The sequence below is a fragment of the Budorcas taxicolor genome, chromosome X (genome assembly GCF_023091745.1).
Source record: "Budorcas taxicolor isolate Tak-1 chromosome X, Takin1.1, whole genome shotgun sequence".
Taxonomy (NCBI): Eukaryota; Metazoa; Chordata; class Mammalia; order Artiodactyla; family Bovidae; genus Budorcas; species Budorcas taxicolor.
Genome location: NC_068935.1, coordinates 10856032 through 10880102, shown reverse-complemented (window position 1 = coordinate 10880102; position 24071 = coordinate 10856032). Strand labels below are relative to the sequence as shown.

Below are 24071 nucleotides of genomic sequence, written 5' to 3'. Positions count from 1 at the left end.
GCATGGCTCTCTTCTGATAAGCCTCTACCTCACTGGCTTCTCTTCCCCCTCTTCATACTTTAAATTGTTCCTCATGCTTCTCTCCTTGCCTCTCTTCTCTAGTCATCCTGCACACCCTCCTCGGAAATCTCATTGACTTCCCCAAACCCTATAGATTAGATCTTGCTGCAAGGAACTTTTAAAGAAATTTTTCTTTAAATTTCTTGATTTTCTTGCATTGCCAAAGCATCAAGTTCAACTTCTTACTATTACATCCATGCCCCTTTATAGCCAGGCTCCAACCCCATCAACAATTTCATCTCCACTCCCACATCTATATATCAGAACTCCAGCCCCACTTAACTAAGAAGTTAATTGCCTCATAGTCACACGCCACCTCACATTTACCATGCTTTTTTCAAACCTTTGCTCCTGCTATCTCTTCTTCTTAGAAAGTGCTCTTCTCACCCCACTCTCTTCCTTTTCTGCCTGGTAAAGTCTTAAGTCAAATATCATCATTACTTCCTCTTTAAAACTCTCCCAAATACAACCAGACAGAATTCATCACTCCTGTATCTGTGTTCTTTGAGCAGATGACTGTCATTCTTTCTAAAATAAGCTGTACAAGGGAGAGCAAAAATCATGTCTTATTCACCTACATATCCAGTCACTAGTACAGTGCCTGGTGTGTTGACTTACTCTTCCTCAGCCTTCAACTTCCTGTCCCTTATACTTATACACCACCCTTTCCAACCACCTCCTCTCAGTCCTGAAGTTTCTGTTCTGCTCTGACCTCTTAGTAGCGTTCCAGAGCTGGACCAAGATCAAGTTAGTTTAACGGCATCAAAAAAACAATTTCAACTTGAAGGCATTCCCTTCCGGTTGAAAAACAGAAATGGCTTACTTACTACAGAAATCTTCCTTAGAAGACAATCCAGTGTGAATCATAATCTGGTCTCTCCAATAGTGCTAGCCGCTAGCCAGTACCAACCTTGCACAGATCAAGTGCGGAAAACTAAGAGTTAAATCCAAGGCCCCCAAGAAAACTTACTCTTTTTCCGGTCACTTCCAACGGGGAGTTTGGAAGCTGGGATATATTTCAATGAAACCACCAACTCGCCTTTGTGTGCTGGCAAGCTAGTCGAGGACTCAGCACTGATCTGAAACACAGAGAAACCCAATAGGTCAGGTTGGGCTATTCAGACTGTTGAGACCCCTCACAGAGGCAAATCTAAAATTACCCTCAGGAAGAGCTTCACAGCATAAAAGTATCCTCCTCCTTATTTATGAATACCATCCTGGATCCCTAGGCCATGGAAGCCACAGGATTCTAGGCAGTTTCTTCAGAAGGAGCTGCAGAAGAACTAGCAAGGAGTCTTCTGTGATGCTGACTGTTTTGCTACTATGAGGATACTGTTACTAGATTTCAAATACCCTTGAACGTCTTCAAGAAAGGCTTGCCATACAAAATGACAGGGGACCAATGGCATGCTGAAGAATCTTGTTACCAACATTGTTAGTGATAGCCCCAAAGTGGAAACAATCTAAATGTCAATCAATATAGGAAAGGTTACATGAGTGATTTTAATGCCCTTGTATGGCATATGGCATGTGAGCCTCAAAAAGGATGCAGTGACTCTCTACACGCTAACAGGGGAAGATACCCAAGATGTACTGTTAAGTCGACAAAGCAAGATGCAGAAAAAGTATCCCACTTATATTAAAACATATTCTTATTTGTATATGTGAATATATATATATATATTAATAATGATTATGATCATTATTACTCATACAGTACTTACTATATCTGCCAGGTATTGTTATAGTATTTTAAGTATATCATTTTGTTTAATCCTCAAGATACTCCCTGTGACATGAGCACAATTACCCCCACTTTACAGATTATTGAACGGAGGAACAGAGAAGTTAAGTAACTTGCCCAAGGTCACAGAGTAATTGGCAGAGCCAGGATTCAAATTCAGACAGACTGGCTCTCAAATCCATGCTTTTAAGCACTATGTTACACTGCATAGAAAAACCCAGAAAGATACAGACAAACTTAACACTTGTATCTTCTAAAGAAGGGAGTAGAATGCGGAAAGGAAAAAGGGCTTTCACTTTTTACTCTCTCTATATCTATAGTGTTTTTTTAATGAGAAAGGCAAGTATCACTTGTATGATTTTCAAAGATCAGAAGTCTTTTTTTAAAAGAGAGCTTGCATTAAATTATTGATGATTGATTTATACTTGAAATGTCAAAGTCAACACGTAAATGCTCTGAAGGCAGTTGTTTCATATACTAGTTTTTAGTTTTAAATTAATTGGAATTATTGAATAATTTGAGGATTGTAATAGTTAATATCATTAATGTTATTTTTTTCCTACTTTTTTTTTTATTTTACTTTACAATACTGTATTGGTTTTGCCATACACTGACATGAATCCACCACAGGTGTACATGAGTTCCCAATCCTGAACCCCCCTCCCACCTCTGTCCCCATATCATCTCTTTGGGTCATCCCAGTGCACCAGCCCCAAGCATCCTGTATCCTGTATCGAACCTAGACTGGCGATTCATTTCTTACATGATAGTATACATGTATCAGTGCCATTCTCCCAAATCATCCCACCCTCTCCCTCTCCCACAGAGTCCAAAAGTCTGTTCTATACATCTGTGTCTCTTTTCCTGTCTCACATACAGGGTTATCATTACCATCTTTCTAAATTCCATATATATGTGTGTTGACTTTGATATTTCCAGTATAAATCAATCATCAATAATTTAATTCTAAATTCTCCATTAAGAGAAAGTGATGGTGGTGAAGTCGCTCAGTCGTGTCCAACTCTTCACGACCCCGTGGACTGTAGCCTACCAGGCTCCTCCATCCATGGGATTCTCCAGGCAAGAATACTGGAGTGGGTTGCCATTTCCTTCTCCAGGGGATCTTCCCGACCCAGGGATCAAACCCAGGTCTCCCACATTGGAGGCAGACGCTTTAACCTCTGAGCCACAGTGGAAAGGGGAAAATAATAAGATGAGCAAATAATGCAGAATAAAGTTTGCATTCATTACAAAATAATAATAATAATAATTTAATCCTTAAAACATTATTTCTCCATTATTTTCTTGCATTTTGTGTTGCTTGTAAGAAGTCTCTTCTTAATACTGTTTTTATTCCTCTACATATTATTTTTTTCCTCTCTGAGAGTATCTAGAAATAAAAAGAATTCTTTCTGGAAAAAAATAAAATAAAAAAGAGAGCTTGCAGATATTTGAGGGCTCGGTGAAACTCTGTTACTAAGATTTGAATATGCCATAATTTTAATTTTATGTTACTTTTGGTTAATGACTCTCTCTACCACTAGAATCTAAATGCCAGGAGACAGGAATCAAGTGTTTTTTATCATTGTCCATCCTAGCATGCCTGACACTTAGCAATGTACCTGGCATATATAGGTGCTCTACAAATATTTCCTGAAAGAATGCAAGAGGGAATGAGTGGGTGTCAGGGATGAGTAGTAAGTGCCAGGAGGAGCAGGATGGTTTCACTCTGCTGGCTCTCTTGGCATGCTTGTGTCTTGGAATCCAGAGCATGAGCTGGTGCAGATCAGAGGTGCTCTTTCACTGCCTGTGTTCACGGGGGCTCCTCTAACATAGGGACTCAGCTCTTAAGTATAGCAATACAAGGAAGGCATAATCCCCATCAGTCTGGAAAAATGTATCATATACCAAGAATGCATGGCAGTGTAATGGATGAAAGAGACATAGAAGGATAGGGAGGTGGATGCCAGGAAGAGAAAACTGAATGGGAGCAAACGGATCACTAGGGCAAGAAAAAAAAGAAAAATCAGAGACAAAAAATGGAGAATGTTTTCAGTTAAAATAAGTATGCAATACTGGAGTGGTCTTTCTGTTGTTTATAAAATATCTATACAATTTGTCAGTCTTTAGATTGTGAGCTTCATGTTAGCTGGAAATTGACGTAATTGGCGTACTTGTTTAATTTTGAGCATATTTTCATTCTGGCTCAAAATAATTTCAAAGAGCAAACAGTTCCATTTCAGTGCAGGGTTTTCTTTTGATGGAGGGCATTCTTTGTTGGCACTAGTTCATGATGGTTTACAATGACATTTCCATTAGAACTGCATCAACTGTAGGCCCTTGAGAGAATGACTTATATACCAAATGCTTAAGAAATTCTAAATTTCTAATAATATGCTATAGTTTTATTATACTGGCTTTCCTATTTGTATTAGTACTTAAAGGGAGATTTTTAATGTGGTTACTATATTTTTGGAGGGCAATAGCTTCACAATATTGAATGTTCATTTCTTTTGACTCAGCAATTCCACCACCAGAAATTTCTCCTACAGTTACACTCACAAAAGAAGGACTAGATATAGTATACCATAGTTTTAACAGAGAAAAAAGAGGCAAAAATATTAAATGCCCATCAGTGAGGGAACTGTAAATATAATACAGGTACACGAAGAATGTGTTATGTGTCCTTAGTCACTCAGTTGTGTCTGACTCTTTACAACCCCATGGACTGTAGCCCACCAGGCCCATCTGTTCCTGGGATTCTCCAGGCAAGAATACTGGAGTAGGTAGCCATTCCCTTCTCCGAGGGATCTTCTGGACCCAGGGATTGAAACCAGGTATCCTGCACAGCAGGCACATTCTTTACCATCTGAGTCACCAGGGAAGCCCACATGAAGAATACTATTCAGCAGTTAAAATGAGATAAACCTGCAGTGATGGCATAGAAAAATGTCCATGATAAATGACAAAGTGTTAAATGAAAAAAATCAAGATATGTATACACACAATGAGAAGAGCTCATTTGTGTAAAAAGGAAAAAAAAGGAAATCCATATTTATATATCTGTGCTGCTTAATACAAAATTTCTATAAAGATATTCAAGTAGTTGATAACAGTGCTAACCTACTTTTCTTTTTATATACTTCTATAATGTTTTATGCAATCTCAAAAACAACAGAATGATCTGTTTGTTTTGAATGCAAACCATTCAATATCACGGTAATCCAAGTCTATGCCCCGACCAGTAACACTGAAGAAGCTGAAGTTTAACAGTTCTATGAAGACCTAAAAGACCTTCTAGAACTAACACCTCAAAAAGATGTCCTTTTCATTATAGGGGACTGGAATGCAAAAGTAGGAAGTCAAGAAACACCTGGAGTAACAGGCAAATTTGGCCTTGGTGTACAGAATGAAGCAGGGCAAAGGCTAATAGACTTCTGCCAAGAGAACGCACTGGTCATAGCAAACACCCTCTTCCCACAACACAAGGGAAGACTCTACCCATGGACATCACCAGATGGTCAACACCAAAATCAGACTGATTATATTCTTTGCAGCCAAAGATGGAGAAGCTGTATACAGTCAGCAAAAACAAGACCGGGAGCTGACTGTGGCTCAGATCATGAACTCCTTATTGCCAAATTCAGACTGAAATTGAAGAAAGTGGAGAAAACCACTAGACCATTCAGGTATGACCTAAATCAAATCCCTTATAACTATACAGTGGAAGTGAGAAATAGATTTAAGGGATTAGATCTGATAAACAGAGTGCCTGATGAACTATGGATGGAGGTTCATGACATTGTACAGGAGACAGGAATCAAGACCATCTTCGTGGGAAAGAAATGCAAAAAAAAATTATGGCTGTCTGAGGAGGCCTTACAAATAGCTGTGAAAAGTAGAGAAGCAAAAAGCAAAGGAGAACATTGGGGTACACGTGTCTCTTTCAATTCTGGTTTCCTCGGTGTGTATGCCCAGCAGTGGGATTGCTGGGTCATAAGGCAGTTGTATTTTCAGTTTTTTAAGGAATCTCCACACTGTTCTCCATAGTGGCTGTGCTAGTTTGCATTCCCACCAACAATGTAAGAGGGTTCCCTTTTCTCCACGCCCTCTCCAGCATTTATTGCTTGTAGACTTTTCGATTGCTGCCATTCTGACTGGTATGAAATGGTACCTCATTGTGGTTTTGATTTGCATTTCTCTGATAATGAGTGAAGTTGAGCATCTTTTCATGCATTTGTTAGCCATCTGTATGTCTTCTTTGGAGGAATGTCTATTTAGCTCTTTGGCCCATTTTTTGATTGGGTCATTTATTTTTCTGGACTTCAGCTGCATAAGTTGCTTGTATATTTTTGAGATTAGTTGTTTATCAGTTGCTTCACTTGCTATTATTTTCTCCCATTCAGAAGGCTGTCTTTTCACCTTGCTTATAGTTTCCTTTGTTGTGCAGAAGCTTTTAATTTTAATTAGATCCCATTTATTTTTGCTTTTATTTCCAGTATTCTGGACAGCACTGTTTATAATAGCCAGGACATGGAAACAACCTAGATGTCCATCAGCAGATGAATGGATAAGAAAGCTGTGGTACATATACACAATGGAATATTACTTAGCCATTAAAAAGAATACATTTGAATCAGTTCTAATGAGGTGAATGAAACTGGAGCCTATTATACAGAGTGAAGTAAGCCAGAAAGAAAAACACCAATACAGTATACTAACAATATATATGGAATTTAGAAAGACGGTAATGATAACCCTCTATGCAAGACAGCAAAAGAGACACAGATGTATAGAACAGTCTTTTGGACTCTGAAGGAGAGGGTGGCATGATTTGGGAGTGTGGCATTGAAACATGTATACTATCAGATAAGAAACGAATCGCCAGTCTATGTTCGATACAGGATACAGGATGCTTGGGGCTGGCACACGGGGATGATCCAGAAAGATGATATGGGGTGGGAGGTGGGAGGGGGGTTCAGGATTGGGAACTCATGTACACCCATGGCTGATTCATGTCAATGTATGGCAAAACCAATACAGTATTGTAAAGGAAAATAAAGTAAAAATAAAAATTAAAAAAAATAAAATCAGTTAAAAAAAAAAAAAGAAAAGCAAAGGAGAAAAGGAAAGATATACCCATTTGAATGCAGAGTTCCAAAGAATAGCAAGAAGAGATAAGAAATCAGCGATCAATGCAAAGAAATAGAGGAAAACAACAGAATGAGAAAGACTACAGATCTCTTCAAGAAAATTAGAGATACAAAGGGAACATTTCATGCAAAGATGGGCTCAATAAAGGACAGAAATGGTATGGACCTAACAGAAGCAGAAGATATTAAGAAGAGGTGGCAAGAATACACAGAAGAACTATACAAAAAAGATCTTCATGACCGAGATAATCACGATGGTGTGGTCACTCACCTAGAGCCAGACATCCTCAAATGTGAAGTCCAGTGGGCCTTAGAAAGGATCACTACTAACAAAGCTAGTGGAGGTGGTGGCATTCCAGTTGAGCTATTTCAAATCCTGAAAGATGATGCTGTGAAAGTGCTGCACTCAATATGCCAACAAATTGGGAAAACTCAGCAGTGGCCACAGGACTAGAAAAGGTCAGTTTTCATTCCAATCCCAAAGAAAGACAATGCCAAAGAATGCTCAAACTACCACACGATTGCACTCATCTCACACACTAGTAAAGTGATGCTTAAAATTCTCCAAGCCAGGCTTCAGCAATACGTGAACTGTGAACTTCCAGATGTTCAAGCTGGTTTTAGAAAAGGCAGAGGAACCAGAGATCAAATTGTCAACATCCGCTGGATCATGGAAAAAGCAAGAGAGTTCCAGAAAAACATCTATTTCTGCTTTATTGACTATGCCAAAGTCTTTGACTGTGTGGATCACAATAAACTGTGGAAAATTCTGAAAGAGATGGGAATACCAGACCACCTGACCTGCCTCTTGAGAAACCTATATGCAGGTCAGGAAGCAACAGTTAGAACTGGACATGGAACAGACTGGTTCCAAATAGGCAAAGGAGTACATCAAGGCTGCATATTGTCGCCCTACTTATTTAACTTATATGCAGAGAACATCATGAGAAATGCTGGGCTGGAGGAAGCACAAGTTGGAATCAAGATAGCGGGGAGAAATATCAATAACCTCAGATATGCAGATGACACCACCTTATGGCAGAAAGTGAAGAAGAACTAAAGAGCCTCTTGATGAAACTGAAAGTGGAGAGTGAAAAAAGTTGGCCTAAAGTTCAACATTCAGAAAACGAAGATCATGGCATCCAGTCCCATCACTTCATGGGAAATAGATGGGGAAACAGTGGAAACAGTGGCTTTCTTTATTTTGGGGGGCTCCAAAATCACTGCAGATGGTGATTGCAGCCATGAAATTAAAAGACGCTTACTCCTTGGAAGGAAAGTTATGACCAACCTAGACAGAATATTGAAAAGCAGAGACATTACTTTGTCAACAAAGGTCCGTCTAGTCAAGGCTATGGTTTTTCCAGTGGTCATGTATGAATGTGAGAGTTGGACTATAAAGAAAGCTGAGGGCCGAAGAATTGATGCTTTTGAACTGTGGTGTTCGGTAGACTCTTGAGAGTCCCTTGGACTGCAAGGAGATCCAATCAGTCCATCGTAAAGGAGATCAGTCCTGGGTGTTCACTGAAGGGACTGATGTTGAAGCTGAAACTCCAATACTTTGGCCACCTGATGCAAAGAGCTGACTCATTGGAAAAGACCCTGATGCTCAGAGGGATTGAGGGCAGGAGGAGAAAGGGACGACAGAGGATGAGATGGTTGGATGGCATCACCGACTCGATGGACATGGATTTGGGTTTACTCCGGGAGCTGGTGATGGACAGGGAGGCCTGGCATGCTGTGAGGCCTGGGTTGCAAAGAGTTGGACACGACTGAGTGACTGAACGGAATGGATATTGTTTTAATTTTGAACCATGTACACATAAATCCTTTTATTATTAATGTTCTTGATAAGCAATATATGTAGACATGGTAAAAATTTCAAATGTTATAAAAAGGCATATAGAGAAAACTAAATCACCCTCCCACCTCAGTTTCTTATTTTAGAAGCAGTCACTACTACTACTTCTATGTCTATCTTTCCAAGTTATTCTATCTACCATGAACTATTTTTAGCATTGAAAATGCTAATTTTAAAAAGTTTTACAGAAGAATCTTGCCACTGAAAAGTTCTGATAATCAAAAAGTCCTAACTCTGTTTTAGCAATTTCATCTTAACCAGAATGACAATAACCTACTGAACATCTTCTATGTGCCAGGCACTGATTGGTACTCTGTCTATGATCCTGCAGAAGAGAATATTATTATCATTTCCACTTCATAGATGAAGAAACTAAGGCCCACAGGATTTAGGTGACTTCCCTAAGTTAGTTTTTAAGTTAGGTAATTTACCTAGCTGTCAAATCACAGTGTCTGGATTCAAATCCAGGTCCACACTCAGATCCCAGGTAATATTACACCCTCTGCTAAACTCTCCCCTGCGATTCCATCTCAAAGTAATACTTCCCCTGGCTTGTATGACAACGAGCATGGGAAGTGGAGCTCCATGAATTGGTTTACTTCCCATTTCTGTAGTGAAAACGGTAGTTTGGGAAACCAGCACAGATTAGGATATATCCAAAAGGTTAGCTTGGAGAAAAGGCACAAGTCAGGATGTTAGGATACACCCAGACTCTGGAAGATTAGGAAGCAAAGCTTGACACACATATATATGAAAGACTTCAAAGGGGAACCACGGCTTCATCGTTCACCTGGCTTGTAACAGAAGAGATTACTGACACTTGCCGTCCAAGAGCATCCAAAATCACTGTTAAACTAGGAAGCCCCAGCAGGGGGCGCGAGAGTTCCACAAACTACAATCAAAACTGTTCCTGCACAAGTCTCTGCAGATGATTCTACGTCAGATGTAAGCTCTGTAAGGAGTTGTTAAAGCAGCCTACCTTTCCATGTAAAGGGAGACAATGATCCAGTTTCTTATCAAGCTTCCAGGAATCCATCTGGACCTCTGCCTCTCCAAGAAAAGTGTTTCTGCCAAAACGACCGTGATGCCACACCGAGAATTGCAAAGTCCTCTGGGCCAACAGAGATTCTGGGATTTCATACTGTGAAAGGAAAGGAGATACCCAAGATGATTAGTTCACAGTAATTCCTCAGAAAAAGATTATTCCAAAATCTGAGCAAGCATACACAAAGTCCATAGTCCTGATCAAATCACTTTAGTCCCTAAGCACTTTGAGCTTCATCCCTCAAAGCCTTTACTTATCCCATTTCACAAAAACCTACCATACTCCAGGGGAGGACCTGGGATATAATTTTTCCTTCAGTGAGTGAGAGAACACTGGAATATGCAAAAGAACTGCCAGGGAGACTCCTGATTACAAATGACCCCTTAAAATGAGATTTGCGACCACGTGGCCCTCCAACTTCACCAGAATCCAAGCAAATCAAACCAGCTTTGTTTGCTGAGAGGTCAGGATGTGAACAGATGCCCACAGTGTATCCTCAAACAGAGACATGGCCACTGAAAACCATGTTGACCAGCCACATAGTAGAGGAATTGCTACAGCTCAGCACACAAGACAGAACAAGTTCTCCTATCCTCTCAGACTCTAGATACTTACTCTGAGGATCTCATCATATAACGGATTAATAGTGTCCTGCTTGATGCTGGTTTTTCTTTTTCCTTGGCGGGATTTGTCTGGCAGAAGATAAGCCTTCACATATCTAGAAACCAAGGAGAATACTGAGTCATTGGCTGTCTTTTTGGAAACCTGCTTCTCACTTCCCTGCCCTCCATACACATATGCCATGATGAAATGAAAATATCACATCAAGCCCTCCTCTACACACCATTCTTGGATTTTCCTAATCCTGGCCCCTTTCCCACATCTCCCCTAACCACTCTCAATCACACCTCCCTGTCTGCCCAGGAAGTGAGAGCTTTGGTTCAAGGGTGCCCAGGGAGATGTTGGGGTCTGATCATCTCCAAGCACTGTGCAGGGTCCAGAAGCACTCACGGATTTGAGCGCTTCTTGGCTTCATCAGCATAGGCCAACTGTTGGCACTCCTTCACGTGAATGACCAGAGCCTGTTTTTGCTGCTCGTACTTCAGAGAAAAGGCAATCTTTCCGGTCACAAAGATGTTCCCGAAATCACCGGCTTCACTATAGATGCTCATCATGCTGCCAATCGTACTCTGAAGATAAAGCACCCACATAACAGGTGGTAACTAGACTTATCATGGTGAGCATTTTTAAACTTTCAAAAATCATTATGTTGTATAACAGGAACTAACATAGTGTTATAGGTCAATTATACTTCAAACACAAACAAAACTCATAGAAAAAGATAGCAGATTTGTTGTTATAAGAGGCAAGGGGTCTGGGGAGGGGGAATTATATGAAAGTGGTCAAAAGGTACGAACTCCCAGTTATAAGATAAATAAGTGCTTGGGATATAATACACAACATGATACACACACACAGCATAATTAACACTGCTGTGTGTTATATATATTAAAGTGGTTAAGAGAGCAAATACTAAGAGTTCTCATCACGAGGAAAAAAACTCTATTTCTTTAATTTTGTATCTATATAAGATGATGGATGTTCCCAAACTTATTGTGGTAACCATTTCAAAATGTATGTAAGTCAAATCATTATGCAGTACACCTTACACAGTGCTGTATGTCAGTTATATCTCAATAAAACTGGAAGAAATAAAGAAGATAAAGCACCCATAAACATCTGGTGAAGGCACGCTCTCCCTGCTACATTGCTCACGTTTTCACTCATGAGAAAGTCATAGTCACTAAACAAAACAAAAGCCCCTGCAACTAACCAGTACTGCCAATGGTCTTGTAGCCAGAATATAAGAGACAGCTAACAGCACATTCACAACTGCTTACAACTGCTCAGGTTTATCAATCAGCTCACCTGGGCTCTGAGCTGTTCTTCTTATTCTCTTTTTATACATTTTTATTGTTAAATTTCAACTGCCCCAGAAGGTCGGCAAGGAGGCAGCGTGCCCCTGAGTCTGATTTTGGTGTATACTATGTATGTTACAATGTTGGTTAGAAGGTATCAGTTACCAATTAAAACAAGGGGTGTTAATTATCTGTGGGTTTCTTTTCTCCACCTTATCCCTCTCAAGGCCTATAGAGAAAAGTGACTGTGTCATATTTGGAGGGAAAACCCCACCAGAGGTGAAAAGCTACGTTCCTCTCAGCTAATAATCAACTCTGCAAGCCTACCGTTCTCTTCCTGTGTGTGAGTGTGATCATCTATTTACCCTGCTTTCTGACTCTGTTTCCCCTAAACATCAATCTTCATACTTAATGGCAGAACTAGGCCCTGATTCTTAAATGTCCCTTTAACTTTATGATTCTGATTGGTATTGTTTTCCCTTAACCATATCCTGATGCTAGGTAACCCCGCCAAGACCCTTATGGCGTTCACTGCCCTTGAATGTGAGACGTGGGGTGTGCTCTGATGAGAACACCTGATCTTTCTCAGTTTGAGGCCTGGGTACCTTTTTAGGGTAGAAGTTATGGGTTACTGTTCACAAAGCTATGATGAACATCTCTAGCCCTAACTACCTGAAATAAGAATTTCCAGGGCAGAGGCTGAGAAAGTCACCTAACTGCGCACTAAGCAACTACGGCCTAACTTGAGAAAAGGAACAAACAACTGCATCTCGCTTACCCAGAAAGAATAACCAGAACTTCCCCACATCCTAACTCTGCTCTAGGGAAGTAGTTCCATCTTACCTGGCGCCCCAACATGTCCACAGCCACAGAACCGACAGAACTTACCATGGAGGAACCACTTCTCATGCTGCTTCTGGCTAGCTTCTGACGATGCAGCTTCACCAGGTGGTCAATGTCTTCTTCTTCTTCCTCTTCCTGGAATGATAAATATACATTCAGAGTTAACAGAAATAAGAAAAAGTTCAAACCCGAATATCTTTCCTTTAGTAGGGGCCATAATTGTTGCTAAGCTCTGAGGTGTCATGTGCACACATACATGCTTATCTCTATCTTTGTGTTTCCCTATTTCAGGCTCCCAAACTACATCCCAACCACCCTTCTCAAATCACAAAATAGTAAGAATATCTCTTTCTAATTTGACTGCCCCAACCCAGCCATGTCTTTACATTTTATTAAGTGTGGCATAAATCCCTTGGAGGAGATTACCATTAGCCCCACCACTGAGCCACCAAGCAGATGACCCACAAACTGGAGAAAAATTATATCAAAGAGTGTCCAGGAGTCTCTGGTGGACATGTGGGTCAACAGTGGCCTGCTGCGGGGTCAGGGGCACTAAATACAACAGGCCTGGGAGCCGCAGAGCATGCTGGCATAAGTCCTATTGAAGGAGGTCACCATTACTGCCATTACCCCTAAGGGAGGGAATACAGCCCCACTCATCAGCAGAAAACTGGGTCAAAGATTTACTGAGCATGCCCCCCCATCAGAGCAAGACCCAGATTCCCCCACAGCTAGTCCCTCCAATTAGGAAGTTATCACAAGCCTCTTATCCTTATCTATCAGAGGGCAGACAGAATGAAAACCACAGTCACAGAAAACTAACCAAACTGATCACATGGATCACAGCCTTGTGTAACTCAATGAAACTATGAGCCATGCAGTGTAGGGCCACCCAAGATGGGCGGGTCATGGTGGAGAGGTCTGACAGAATGTGGTCCACTGGAGAAGGGAATGGCAAACCACTTCAGTATTCTTGCCTTGAGAACCCCATGAACAGTATGAAAAGGCAAAAAGATATATGACACTGAAAGATGAACTCCCCAGGTTGGTAGGTGCCCAATATACTACTAGAGTAGAGAAATAGCTCCAGAAAGAATGAAGAGGCTGAGCCAAAGAGAAAACAACGCCCAGCTGTGGATGTGACTGCTGATGGAAGTAAAGTTCAATGTTGTAAAGAACAATATTGCATAGGAACCTGGAATGTTAGATCCATGTATCAAGGTAAATTGGAAGTAGTCTAATAGGAGATGGGAGTGAACATCGACATTTTAGGAATCAGGGAACTAAAGGGACTGGAATGGGTGAATTTAATTCAGTTGACCATTATATCTACTACTGTGGGCAAGGATCCCTTAGAAGAAATGGAGTAGCCCTCACAGTCAACAAAAGAGTCCGAAATGCAGTACTTGGGAGCAATCTCAAAACAACAAAATGATCTGTGTTACAAAGGCAAACTATTCAATATCACAGTAATCCAAGTCTATGCCCCAACCACTAATGCCAAATAAGCTGAAGTTGAATGGTTCTGTGAAGACCTACAAGACCTTCTAGTACTAAGACCAAAAGAAGATGTCCTTTTCTTCATAGTGTACTGGAATGCAAAAGTAGGAAGTCAAGAGATACCTAGAGTAACAGGCAACTTTGGCCTTGGAGTACAGAATGAAGCAGGGCAAGGCTAACAGAGTTTTCCCAAGAGAATGCAGTGGTCATAGCCAACACCTTCTTCCAACAACACAAGAGATGACGCCACACATGGACATCACCACATGGTCAATACTAAAATCAGATTCATTATATTCTTTGCAGCCAGAGATGGAGAAGCTCTATACAGTCAACAAAATCAAGACAGGGGACTGCCTGTGGCTCAGATCATGAATCTTATCACAAAATTCAAACTTAAATTTAAGAAAGTAGGGAAAACCACTAGCCCATTCAGATTTGACCTAATACAAATCCCTTATGATTATACAGTAGAAGTGACAAATAGATTCAAGGAATTAGGCCTGATAGACACATTGCCTGAAGAACTATGGACAGAGGTTCGTGACACTGTAAAGGAGACTGTGATCAAAACCATCCCCAAGAAAAAGAAACGCAAAAAGGCAAAATGGTTGTCTCAGGAGGTCTTACAAATAGCTGAGAAAAGAAGAGAAGTGAAAGGCAAAGGAGTTAAGGAAAGATACCCAACTGAATGTAGAGTTCCAAAGAATTACAAGGAGAGATAAGAAAGTCTTCCTCCATGATCAATGGAAAGAAATAAAATAAAACAATAGAATGAGCAAGACTAGAGATCTCAAGAAAATCAGAGATATAAGGGAACATTTCATGCAAAGATGTGCAAAGATGGGCAAAATTAAGGACAGAAATAGTATGGACCTAGCAATAGCAGAAGATATTAAGAAGAGGTGGCAAGAATACACAGAAGAACTATACAAAAAAGACCTAATGATCCACATAACCACGATGGTGTGATCACCCACCTAGAGCCAGACATCCTGAAATGAGAAGTTAAGTGGCCTTTATGAAGCATCACTATGAACAAAGCCAGTGGAGGTGATGGAATTCCAGTTGAGCTATTTCAAATCCTGAAAGATGATGCTGTGAAAGTGCTGCTCTCAATATGCCAGCAAACTTGGAAAACTCAGCAGTGGCCACAGGACTGGAAAAGGTCAGTTTTCATTCCAATGCCAAAGAAAGGCAATGCCAAAGAATGTTCCAGCCACTGCACACTTGCACACATGTCACACACTAGCAAATTAATGCTCAAAATTCTCCAAGCCAGGCTTCAACAGTGTGTGAACCAAGAACTTCCAGATGTTCAAGCTGGATTTAGAAAAGGCAGAGGAACCAGAGATCAAATTGCCAAGATCCACTGGATCACTTAAAAAGTAATGAAATTACAGAAAAACATCTACATCTGCTTCATTTACTACGCTAAAGCCTTTGACTGTGTGGATCACAACAAACTGTGGAACATTCTGAAAGAGATGGGAATACCAGACCACCTGACCTGCCTCCTGAGAAACCTGTATGCATGTCAAGAAGCAACAGAACAAGACATGGAACAACAGACTGTTTCCAAATCGGGAAAGGAGTACATCAAGGCTGTATATTGTCACCTTGCTTATTTAACTTATATACAGAATACATCATGCAAAATGCCAGGCTGGATGAAGCACCAGCTGGAATCAAGATTCCTAGGGGAAGTATCAATAACCTCAGATATGGAGATGACACCACCCTTATGGCAGAAAGTGAAGAACTAAAGTGCCTCTTGATGAAAGTTAAATAGAGTGAAACAGCTAGCTTAAAAAATTCAACATTCAAAAAACTAAGATTGTGGCAACTGGTCCCATCACTTCATGGCAAATGGATGGGGAAACAATGGAAACAGTGACAGATTTTCTTGAGATCCAAAATCACTGCCGATAGTGACTACAGCCATGAAATTAAAAGACACTTACTCCTTGGAAGAAAAGCTATGATCAACCTAGACAGCGTAATAAAAAGCAGAGACATAACTTTGCTGACAAAGGTCCGTCTAGCCAAAGCTATCATTTTTCCAGTAGTCATGTGTGGATGTGAGAGTTGTTGGACCATAAAGAATGCTGAGCTCCAAAGAATTTATGCTTTTGAACTGGGGTGTTGGAGAAGAATCTTGAGAGTCCCTTGGACTGCAAGGAGATCCAGCCAGTCCATCCTAAAGGAAATCAGTCCTGAATATTCATTGCAAGGACTGATGCTGAAGCTGAAACTCCAAAACTTTGGTCACCTGATACAAAGAACTGAGTCATTTGAGAAGACTCTGATGCTTGGGAAAGATTGAAGGCAGGAGGAGAAACTGACTTGATGACATGAGTTTGAGCAAGCTCCAGGAGTTGGTGATGGACAGGGAAGCCTGGCATGGAAAGAGCTGTACATGACTGAATGACTGAACTGACTGACTGAAGTATTCACTTGAGCCTCCAACCGTATATCAAGCAATGTTTAGAAAACAAAAGAGATAGTGAAATATAATCTCTTTCTTTAAGCAGTTTAGCAACCAGATTTACTTTAGAATTGAGGGAGAAATGAAAATTCATGTTACCTTTTCCTAAAGAACTAAACAGGTAAGTTGAGAGTACCAGGTAGTAAAGTCAACTTTACTTGCATGCACGCTAAGTTGCTTTAGTTGTATCTGACTCTTTGTAACCCTATGGGGAGTAGCCCACCAGGCTCCTCCCAGAATCCTCCATGGGATTCTCCAGGCAAGAATACTGCAGTGGGTTGCCATGCCCCCCTCCAGGGGATCTTCCCGACCTAGGGATTGAACCCATGTCTCTTACGTCTCCTTCATTAGCAGGCAGGTTCTTTACCACTAGTGCCACATGGGAAGCCCAAAGTCAACTTTATATATATAATTTTTCATATGGTGACCAAGTGAAATACAAGGGTATTTACCATATCCACACTGAGGCCGGGGACAGATTTGCTCCTGTCTCCCAAGGCGCCACTTTCATGCCCCACATCTTCCGGGCGAAGATCGATCACAGACTTAGTATATTCTGAGTGGAAAATCAAAAACCAAAGCAAAAGAAACATACTCTTCTCCATACCAACAACCCACCAAGTACTTCAAACATCAATCTCAAAAGGCCATGAAGGGAAACCAGCTACCTGAAGGCCTGAGGATTTTTCTGGTGTTCTTCTTGAATATCATTTCACCCTCGTCCACAGATACCACATTTTGACCCCTAGGCTGAGCTTCCTAGGAACAGATAAGGGCGAAATAATGGAAAAAGACAGTTCGGTAGGTGGAAAAGTGGATTGGGGAAGGAGACTCAGATATTCACTAAATTTATGACAAACTTAAAAGATTAATTTAATCTTAGGGCTTTAACTTAATCCTAGGAAGTTGCACAAAATCTATTTGTTTTTGTTTGTGGTTTATACTAACTTCTTAAACTTTTATTTTGTATTGGGATATAGCTGATTAACAATGTTGTGATAGTTTCAGGTGAACAATAAAGGGACTCGGCCATACATATACATGTATCCATTCTACCCCAAATTCCCGTCCCATCCAGGCTGCCACATAACTTTGAGGAGAGTTCCATGTGTTATACAGTAGGCCCTTGTTGGTTATCCATTTTAAATGCAGCAGTGTATATATGTCCATCCCAAACTCCCCAACTATCCCTTCTCCATCTTTCCTCCTGGCAACTGTAAGTTCATTCTGTAAGTGTCTTTCTAAAACCTATTTTCTCACGTTTCAACCAAAACCGTAGAAAATGCTACCACGGGAATCTGAACTAAAATTTGTTTGCTTCAATTCTTAATTGAAATTCTTCCTGAGAAAGGAAGAAGAGAGAGAGAGAGAGAAAGACAGAAAGACAGAGATCGACCAACCAATAACTAAAGCTTACCTTTTCTACTTGAGGTTTGGGGGCAGACATCTTCTTCCATTCTGGAAAGAGGCCAGATTTATCCAGAGAGTCTCTCCTGGGGGCAGATACAGAAACTGTAATAAAATCACCTCCTCCTCCCTTCCCTGTCTATCTAGGGACCCAAGCTCTATGGAAGGAAAGCCACTGGCTTAAGGTCCTAACCAAATGCAGAAGGTCAACTTCACATCCGATTCACCTTGAAGGAATGCAGACAATCAGATAAGTAGCTTTGTACAAATACAAACACTCATACCCCCATGCCTAAGGGACAGCAGCATCCACTGGTGCTGGTCCAGGGGTCCCAGAACACTCTCCAAGATGCAGCAGGCTGTGCTCAGAGAAGTGCTAGCGGGGGACTCACAGCAACAGAGAGAATACTTCATTCACCTTACCAACTACAGAAGGCAGGAACACTGAAGGCAGGGGACCCCCACACCCTGGCTCTAGAGAACAAAACAGGAGCTTGGCTGAGCAGAATGGCCGGGACTGGGGACATCTCACCTGGACATGCTATCCGAGTCAGCTGTATAGCTATCCAGGCTCTCACTCTCAGCTTCCAGTGCACTCTTTCCACTTTTCAGCTTGGGCACTTCAAATGACATGCTACAATAAAAACCAAGAGCCAACACATAAAGAAAGTGGGCTCTCCTGCTGGGTGTTGGCTTCCTTCCAACTCCTTCACAGTGGTAGCCTAAGTGATCTTTCTAAGAGCTGAGTACACTTTTAAAACTGCTCAGAGGTTCTCTATTGCCCTTGAGATTGAGTTCAAACTCCTTAGCATGGCAAGAAAATCCTTATGAGCTGACCCCCTGCTCATCTCTACAGACTCATTTTTCACCCTCTGCCTCTCCTCATACTTTACATTATGGAATGATGAAGCTCTCTTGGTTCCCTGAATATGACAAAGCTGCTTTTCTTCCCTCTTCTCTCTGCCTGGGATGGTCACAGTGGCCATTTTTCTTGTTTACTTCAAACTCCTGGCTAAATCTACTCCTTCTTCCAGTCTCTCCTTACATGTCAATTCCTTCACATTTCTGACCATGCCCCAAACGCAAGTAGCCTTCCTATGTGCTCCTAAAGCAACTTGATGTCTTTGTAGTAATCATATGCATAATTCTTATGTCTTTTATACAAATTATTTAATTTGCTCGATAAACAAACTACTTCTTTAGTGTCTTTCTCCTCCATTAGACTAAGTTCCAGGAGATCAGTGATCACATATTTTGTTCACTGCTATGTTCCCAATGCCTAGCAGAGAAACCAGCATATACTGGGCACTCCATTATTTGTTGACTGAATTCTTGACTAAATGCCTTCAGTGGGCCTTAAAGTATGTACATAAATAAGCAGTATGCTTTGAAGATATTATTAAGAAGACCACCAGAATTTCTTTTCAGTTTAATGAAGGATGACCCTGGGCATTCAAAACAACAGTCCTCATCTCTAAAGGGAAGGACACAATTCCTGGACCCCTTACCTCAAGAAATGCTTGTAATAGTCTCCTAACTGAACTCCCTACTTCTGCCCTTGTCCCCATACAATCTACCCTCAACACAGCAGCTAAAATGAGCTTTAAAAATATAAACCCAGGGAATTCTCTGGTGGTCCTGTGGTTAGGACTCCACACTTCCACTGCCAAGGGCCCAAGTTCAATCCCTGGTTGTGGAACTAAGATCCTGCAAGCCTGGCAATGTGGAATAAATACACACACACACACACACACACACACACACACACACACACACACACACACATATATATATACACACACACTAGATTATATATATATATACACACACATATATATATATATACACACAGTACAGAATTACCACACAACCCAGCAATTCCACTCATAGGTATCTACCCAAGAGAACTGGGAGCACGTGTCCACACAAAAAAATTGTATCTAAATGTTCACAGCAGCATTATTCACAATAGCCAACAGGTAGAAACAGTCCAAATGTCTATCAACAGATGAACAGATAAAGGAAATGTAGTACAGCCATATAATGAAATATTATTGACAACAGAAAGGAATGAAGTGTCACACATGCTGCAACATAGATGAACCTTGAAAATATTATGCTGAAGTGAATTGCAAGACACAAATGGCCACATTCTGTATGATTCCATTTATAGGAAATGTCCAGAATAGGCAAATCCATAGAAACAGAAAGCAGATTAGTTGCTGCGGAAATGGGGAGTGACTGCTTAATGGGCACAGGGTTTCTTTTTGGAGTGATAAAAATGTTCTGAAATCAGGCAGTGGTGATGGCTGCACAATATCCTGAAAGTACTAAAAGATACTGAACTGTATACTTTAAAACTTTGCTTCTCTCTTCTCAAATGTCATCTTATTGTTATTATTATTATTATTAATTATGCATAATAATTATTAATTATTATTAAGCCTTTGCCTGCATACATACACGCTTTCCTGGTACTCCCTTTTAGACTACTTCATTTTTCTCCACAGCACCTGTCAACATCTGACATATATTTACTTGATTATTCACTTACTGTCTGTGTCCCCCACTCCCAAATCTACACTCCTCAAGCAAGGAACTTTGTTGTCATCACCAGTATATACTATTGCCTAAAACAGTGCCTGGAAAATAGTAGGCATTCATAGACAAACAAGTGAAGGAATTAATAAGAAAAGAACACAAAATGAAATAGCCAAAATCTATAGCGTCTTAGGCAGGAGAGAATAAACTTTCCAAGTTATCATAACATGATATTTGAGATAGCTCTATGAAAACAAACAGCAGGGGTTGAAATCCTAGGGCATGCCAGAGGTGAAACAGTGTCATTTCTTGAGAGATATATTAGCTTTTGTATATTAGATATATTAGTCAAAAACACAGCAGGGAGTTTGATTTCATTTTCACTTTAGAATCATTCTTTTCCACTCTTCACTTCGGAGAACAAAGAACCCAAAGCAGAACCATTCCTCTAGAGAGAGAGTTTAATAGTGGTCCATGGAGAGTGTTTTCTGCTTGTATTTTTTCCTAAAGATTAATATGTACTGATCCAAAGCTGATACAAACCACTCTAGGGCAAAAAACCAATTATTTGACATCTGTGCAGTAGAAAAATAAACTTAGAGATGGGAGCCCTGGGCTCTAACTATCTGTATGATCTGAGGTAAATCACTTACCCTGCTTTCTTTTCTGCAAAAATAAGGGAGTTGAATTAGATTATTTGTGAGGCTCCATAATTTTATGAAAAAGATCATTTATGGCCACTTAATCCGTTTTCATGTTTAGGATAAATGAAAGTCTTCTGGGTTCAATGAGACAAGAAGTCATAGACAGCCAGAAGCAGTAGGCTTCAGAAATTACATTCTGACCAGTGATGTCAGATGTGTTCAATCAAGTTCAGGAAATAAAAGCCCTTCTTATCCACAAAAGAAGGGGAGGGGCTCGTCACCTAAAACAGATGAGTCACCCAACCAAGGCTGTGTGGATAAAATCATAGTACATACATACAATGACACACCATATGAGAACAAAAAAGAATGAGGCAGACCCCTGGTGCTGACATAGAAAGATGCCAATGTGATATTTTTCTGTCATTTTTTTTTTCCATTTGCACCTTGGGCTATAACTAACATTAATAAAGTGCACGTGATTTGATGAGTTTTTTTATTTATTTTAATTGGAGGCTAATTACTTTACAATACTGTGTTTTTTGCCATCCATCGACATGAATCAGCTATATGTATACATTTGTGAAACCATCACCACAATTAAGCTACTGAACATGTCTATCACTCCCCAAAGTTTCCTCATGCCCCTTCATAGTCCATCTCTCCCTCCTCAGACCTGTCTTCAAGTAAGTGCTGATCTGCTGTCATTAACATTTGGCTTGATTTTTCTAGAATTTTATATAAACAGAGTCAAATACAGTAGGTCCTCTTTTTTTGTTTGGCTTCTTTCACTCAGCATGATTATTTCAAGATTCATCCATGTTATTGCATGTATCAGTAATCCATTCCTTTTCATTGCTGAGTAGTATTCCACTGTATAAACAAAGCAAAGTTTATCCTTTCACCTGCTGATAGACACTGGGGTTATCTCTAGGTTTTGGCAATCACAAAGCCGCTATGAACATTCATGCACAAGTCTTTGTATGGACATATTCTTGTGTTTCTCTTGAGTAAATATCTAGAAATTTAAAGGCTGATTCACAACGTAGGTGCATGTTTAACTGGTTAAGACTCTACTAAACTCTTTTTCAAAGTGGTTTCACCATTGGACATTCCTACCAGCACTGTATGAGAATGCCAGTTGCTCTACATCCTCATTGAAAATTGGCATGGTTGGGGATCGGGTCAAGATGGCAGAGGAGCAGGACGTAGAATTCACCTTCTCCCACAAATACATCAAAAATACATGTGAAACAATTCTCACAGAATATCTACTGAATATTTTCACTGAATATCCTCACTGAATATCTACTGGAAGAAGACCTCAGACTTCCAAAAGGGCAAAAAAATCTCCATATAACTGGACAGGACAAAGGAAAAAAGGAAGAGAGAAAGGAATCAGGACTGGGACCTGGGCCCCTGGGAGGGATCTGGGAGGGAACTGTGAAAGAGAAAAGGGTTCCACCCACAGGAAAGTTCCTTCACTGGTGAGAGATCAGCCAGGACAGAGACGCAGCTTTAGAGCCTCAGAGCAGAGTGTAGTAACAGGTCTGCAGAGGGCAGAGCAGATAGGGGCCTACACAGACAGTGCCCATGGCATTCCCCAGCCTGGGACACTGGTCTGCTGGGGCGGGTGGGGGCTAGGTGCTGAGTCTCAGGTTATAGAGGCAGAGCTGGGGAGAAGGCTGGGGGTGCCTGCAAGAAAACAGCCTGAGGGGGCTAGGGTGCGGCGCGCCACATAACGGTAGTACAATAAGAAGCCTGGGCCCGCCAGAGAGGCAAGGTGCCATTAGAGGGGGGTGAGCCAGGAGAGGGGTGGGCTCGCCACAGAAGCTTCTTTCCCCACCCATGTACTCTCATATTGGCAAGGCACTGCCTACAAAAGCTCCAGGGGTGGGTGCAAGCCACCACTGCCATCTCAGACCCCAGAAGAGGGCACAGTCTGCTGCTACCACTGAGGGCCCCACAACCGGGTGCCAACTGCTGTACATGCCTTCCTGGGAGCGCACGTGCACTCTCCCTGTCAAGGGGATAATAGCCAACACACACTGAGGAAAGGGACGGCAAGCATCCAAACCAAAAACAGCCCTCATGCCAAAAAATTATTAAACACACTACGCTACGCAGGAACACTCCTGCAGATGAACACCCCTTCTAGAATAAAGTAGATATTTGTTTCTCCTAAACTCACAAAGTAAGAGAAACATGAGCAAAATAAAGAAGCAGAGGAACCACTCCCAGTTAAAAGACCAAGAGAACTCCCCTGCAGGAACAAACAACGAAATAGATCTCTTCAGTTTAATAGACACCAAGTTCAAAAATGGGGTAATGAAAATACTGAAGGAATTAAGAAAGCATAGTAAGCATAGTGTTAGTTACCTAGTTGTGTCCGACTCTTTGCGACCCCATGGACTGTAGCCCACAAGACTCCTCTGTTCATAGAATTCTCCAGACAAGCATACTGGACTGGGTTACCATGCCCTTCTACAAGGGATCCTCCTGACCCAGGGATCAAACCCGGGTCTCGTGCACTGCAGGCAGATTCTTTACCATCTGACCTACCAGGGAAACCCAAAGAAAGGAATTAAGAAAGATGAGTATCAAAGAATTGATGCTTTCGAATTGTGGTGCTAGAGAAGACTCCTGAGGGTCCCTTGGACAGCAAGGAGATCAAACCAGTCAATCCTAAAGGAAATCAACTGTGACTATTCATTGGAAGAACTGATGATGAAGTTCCAACACTTTGGCCACCTGATGTGAGGAGCTGACTCACTGGAAAAGACCCTAATGCTGGGAAAGATTGAAGGCAGGAAGAGGAAGGGACGACAGAGGATGAGATGGTTAGACAGCATCACTAACTCAATGG

The 24071-nt window shown here is 41.1% G+C and overlaps 1 protein-coding gene across 1 annotated transcript in view; it reads right to left on the bottom strand.

The window, feature by feature from the left end:
• SYTL4 (synaptotagmin like 4) overlaps window positions 1–24071 on the bottom strand; it is a 63256-nt gene that overhangs the window by 4492 nt on the left and 34693 nt on the right. Inside the window, exons 6-14 of the mRNA XM_052663369.1 lie at window positions 18553–18654; window positions 18031–18106; window positions 17282–17372; window positions 17066–17169; window positions 12671–12760; window positions 10875–11053; window positions 10479–10581; window positions 9798–9959; window positions 1031–1139 (exon numbers count right to left, since the gene is read on the bottom strand). Of these exons, the coding sequence (XP_052519329.1) occupies window positions 1031–1139; window positions 9798–9959; window positions 10479–10581; window positions 10875–11053; window positions 12671–12760; window positions 17066–17169; window positions 17282–17372; window positions 18031–18106; window positions 18553–18654 (1016 nt within the window). The remainder of the gene's footprint in view (window positions 1–1030; window positions 1140–9797; window positions 9960–10478; window positions 10582–10874; window positions 11054–12670; window positions 12761–17065; window positions 17170–17281; window positions 17373–18030; window positions 18107–18552; window positions 18655–24071) is intronic.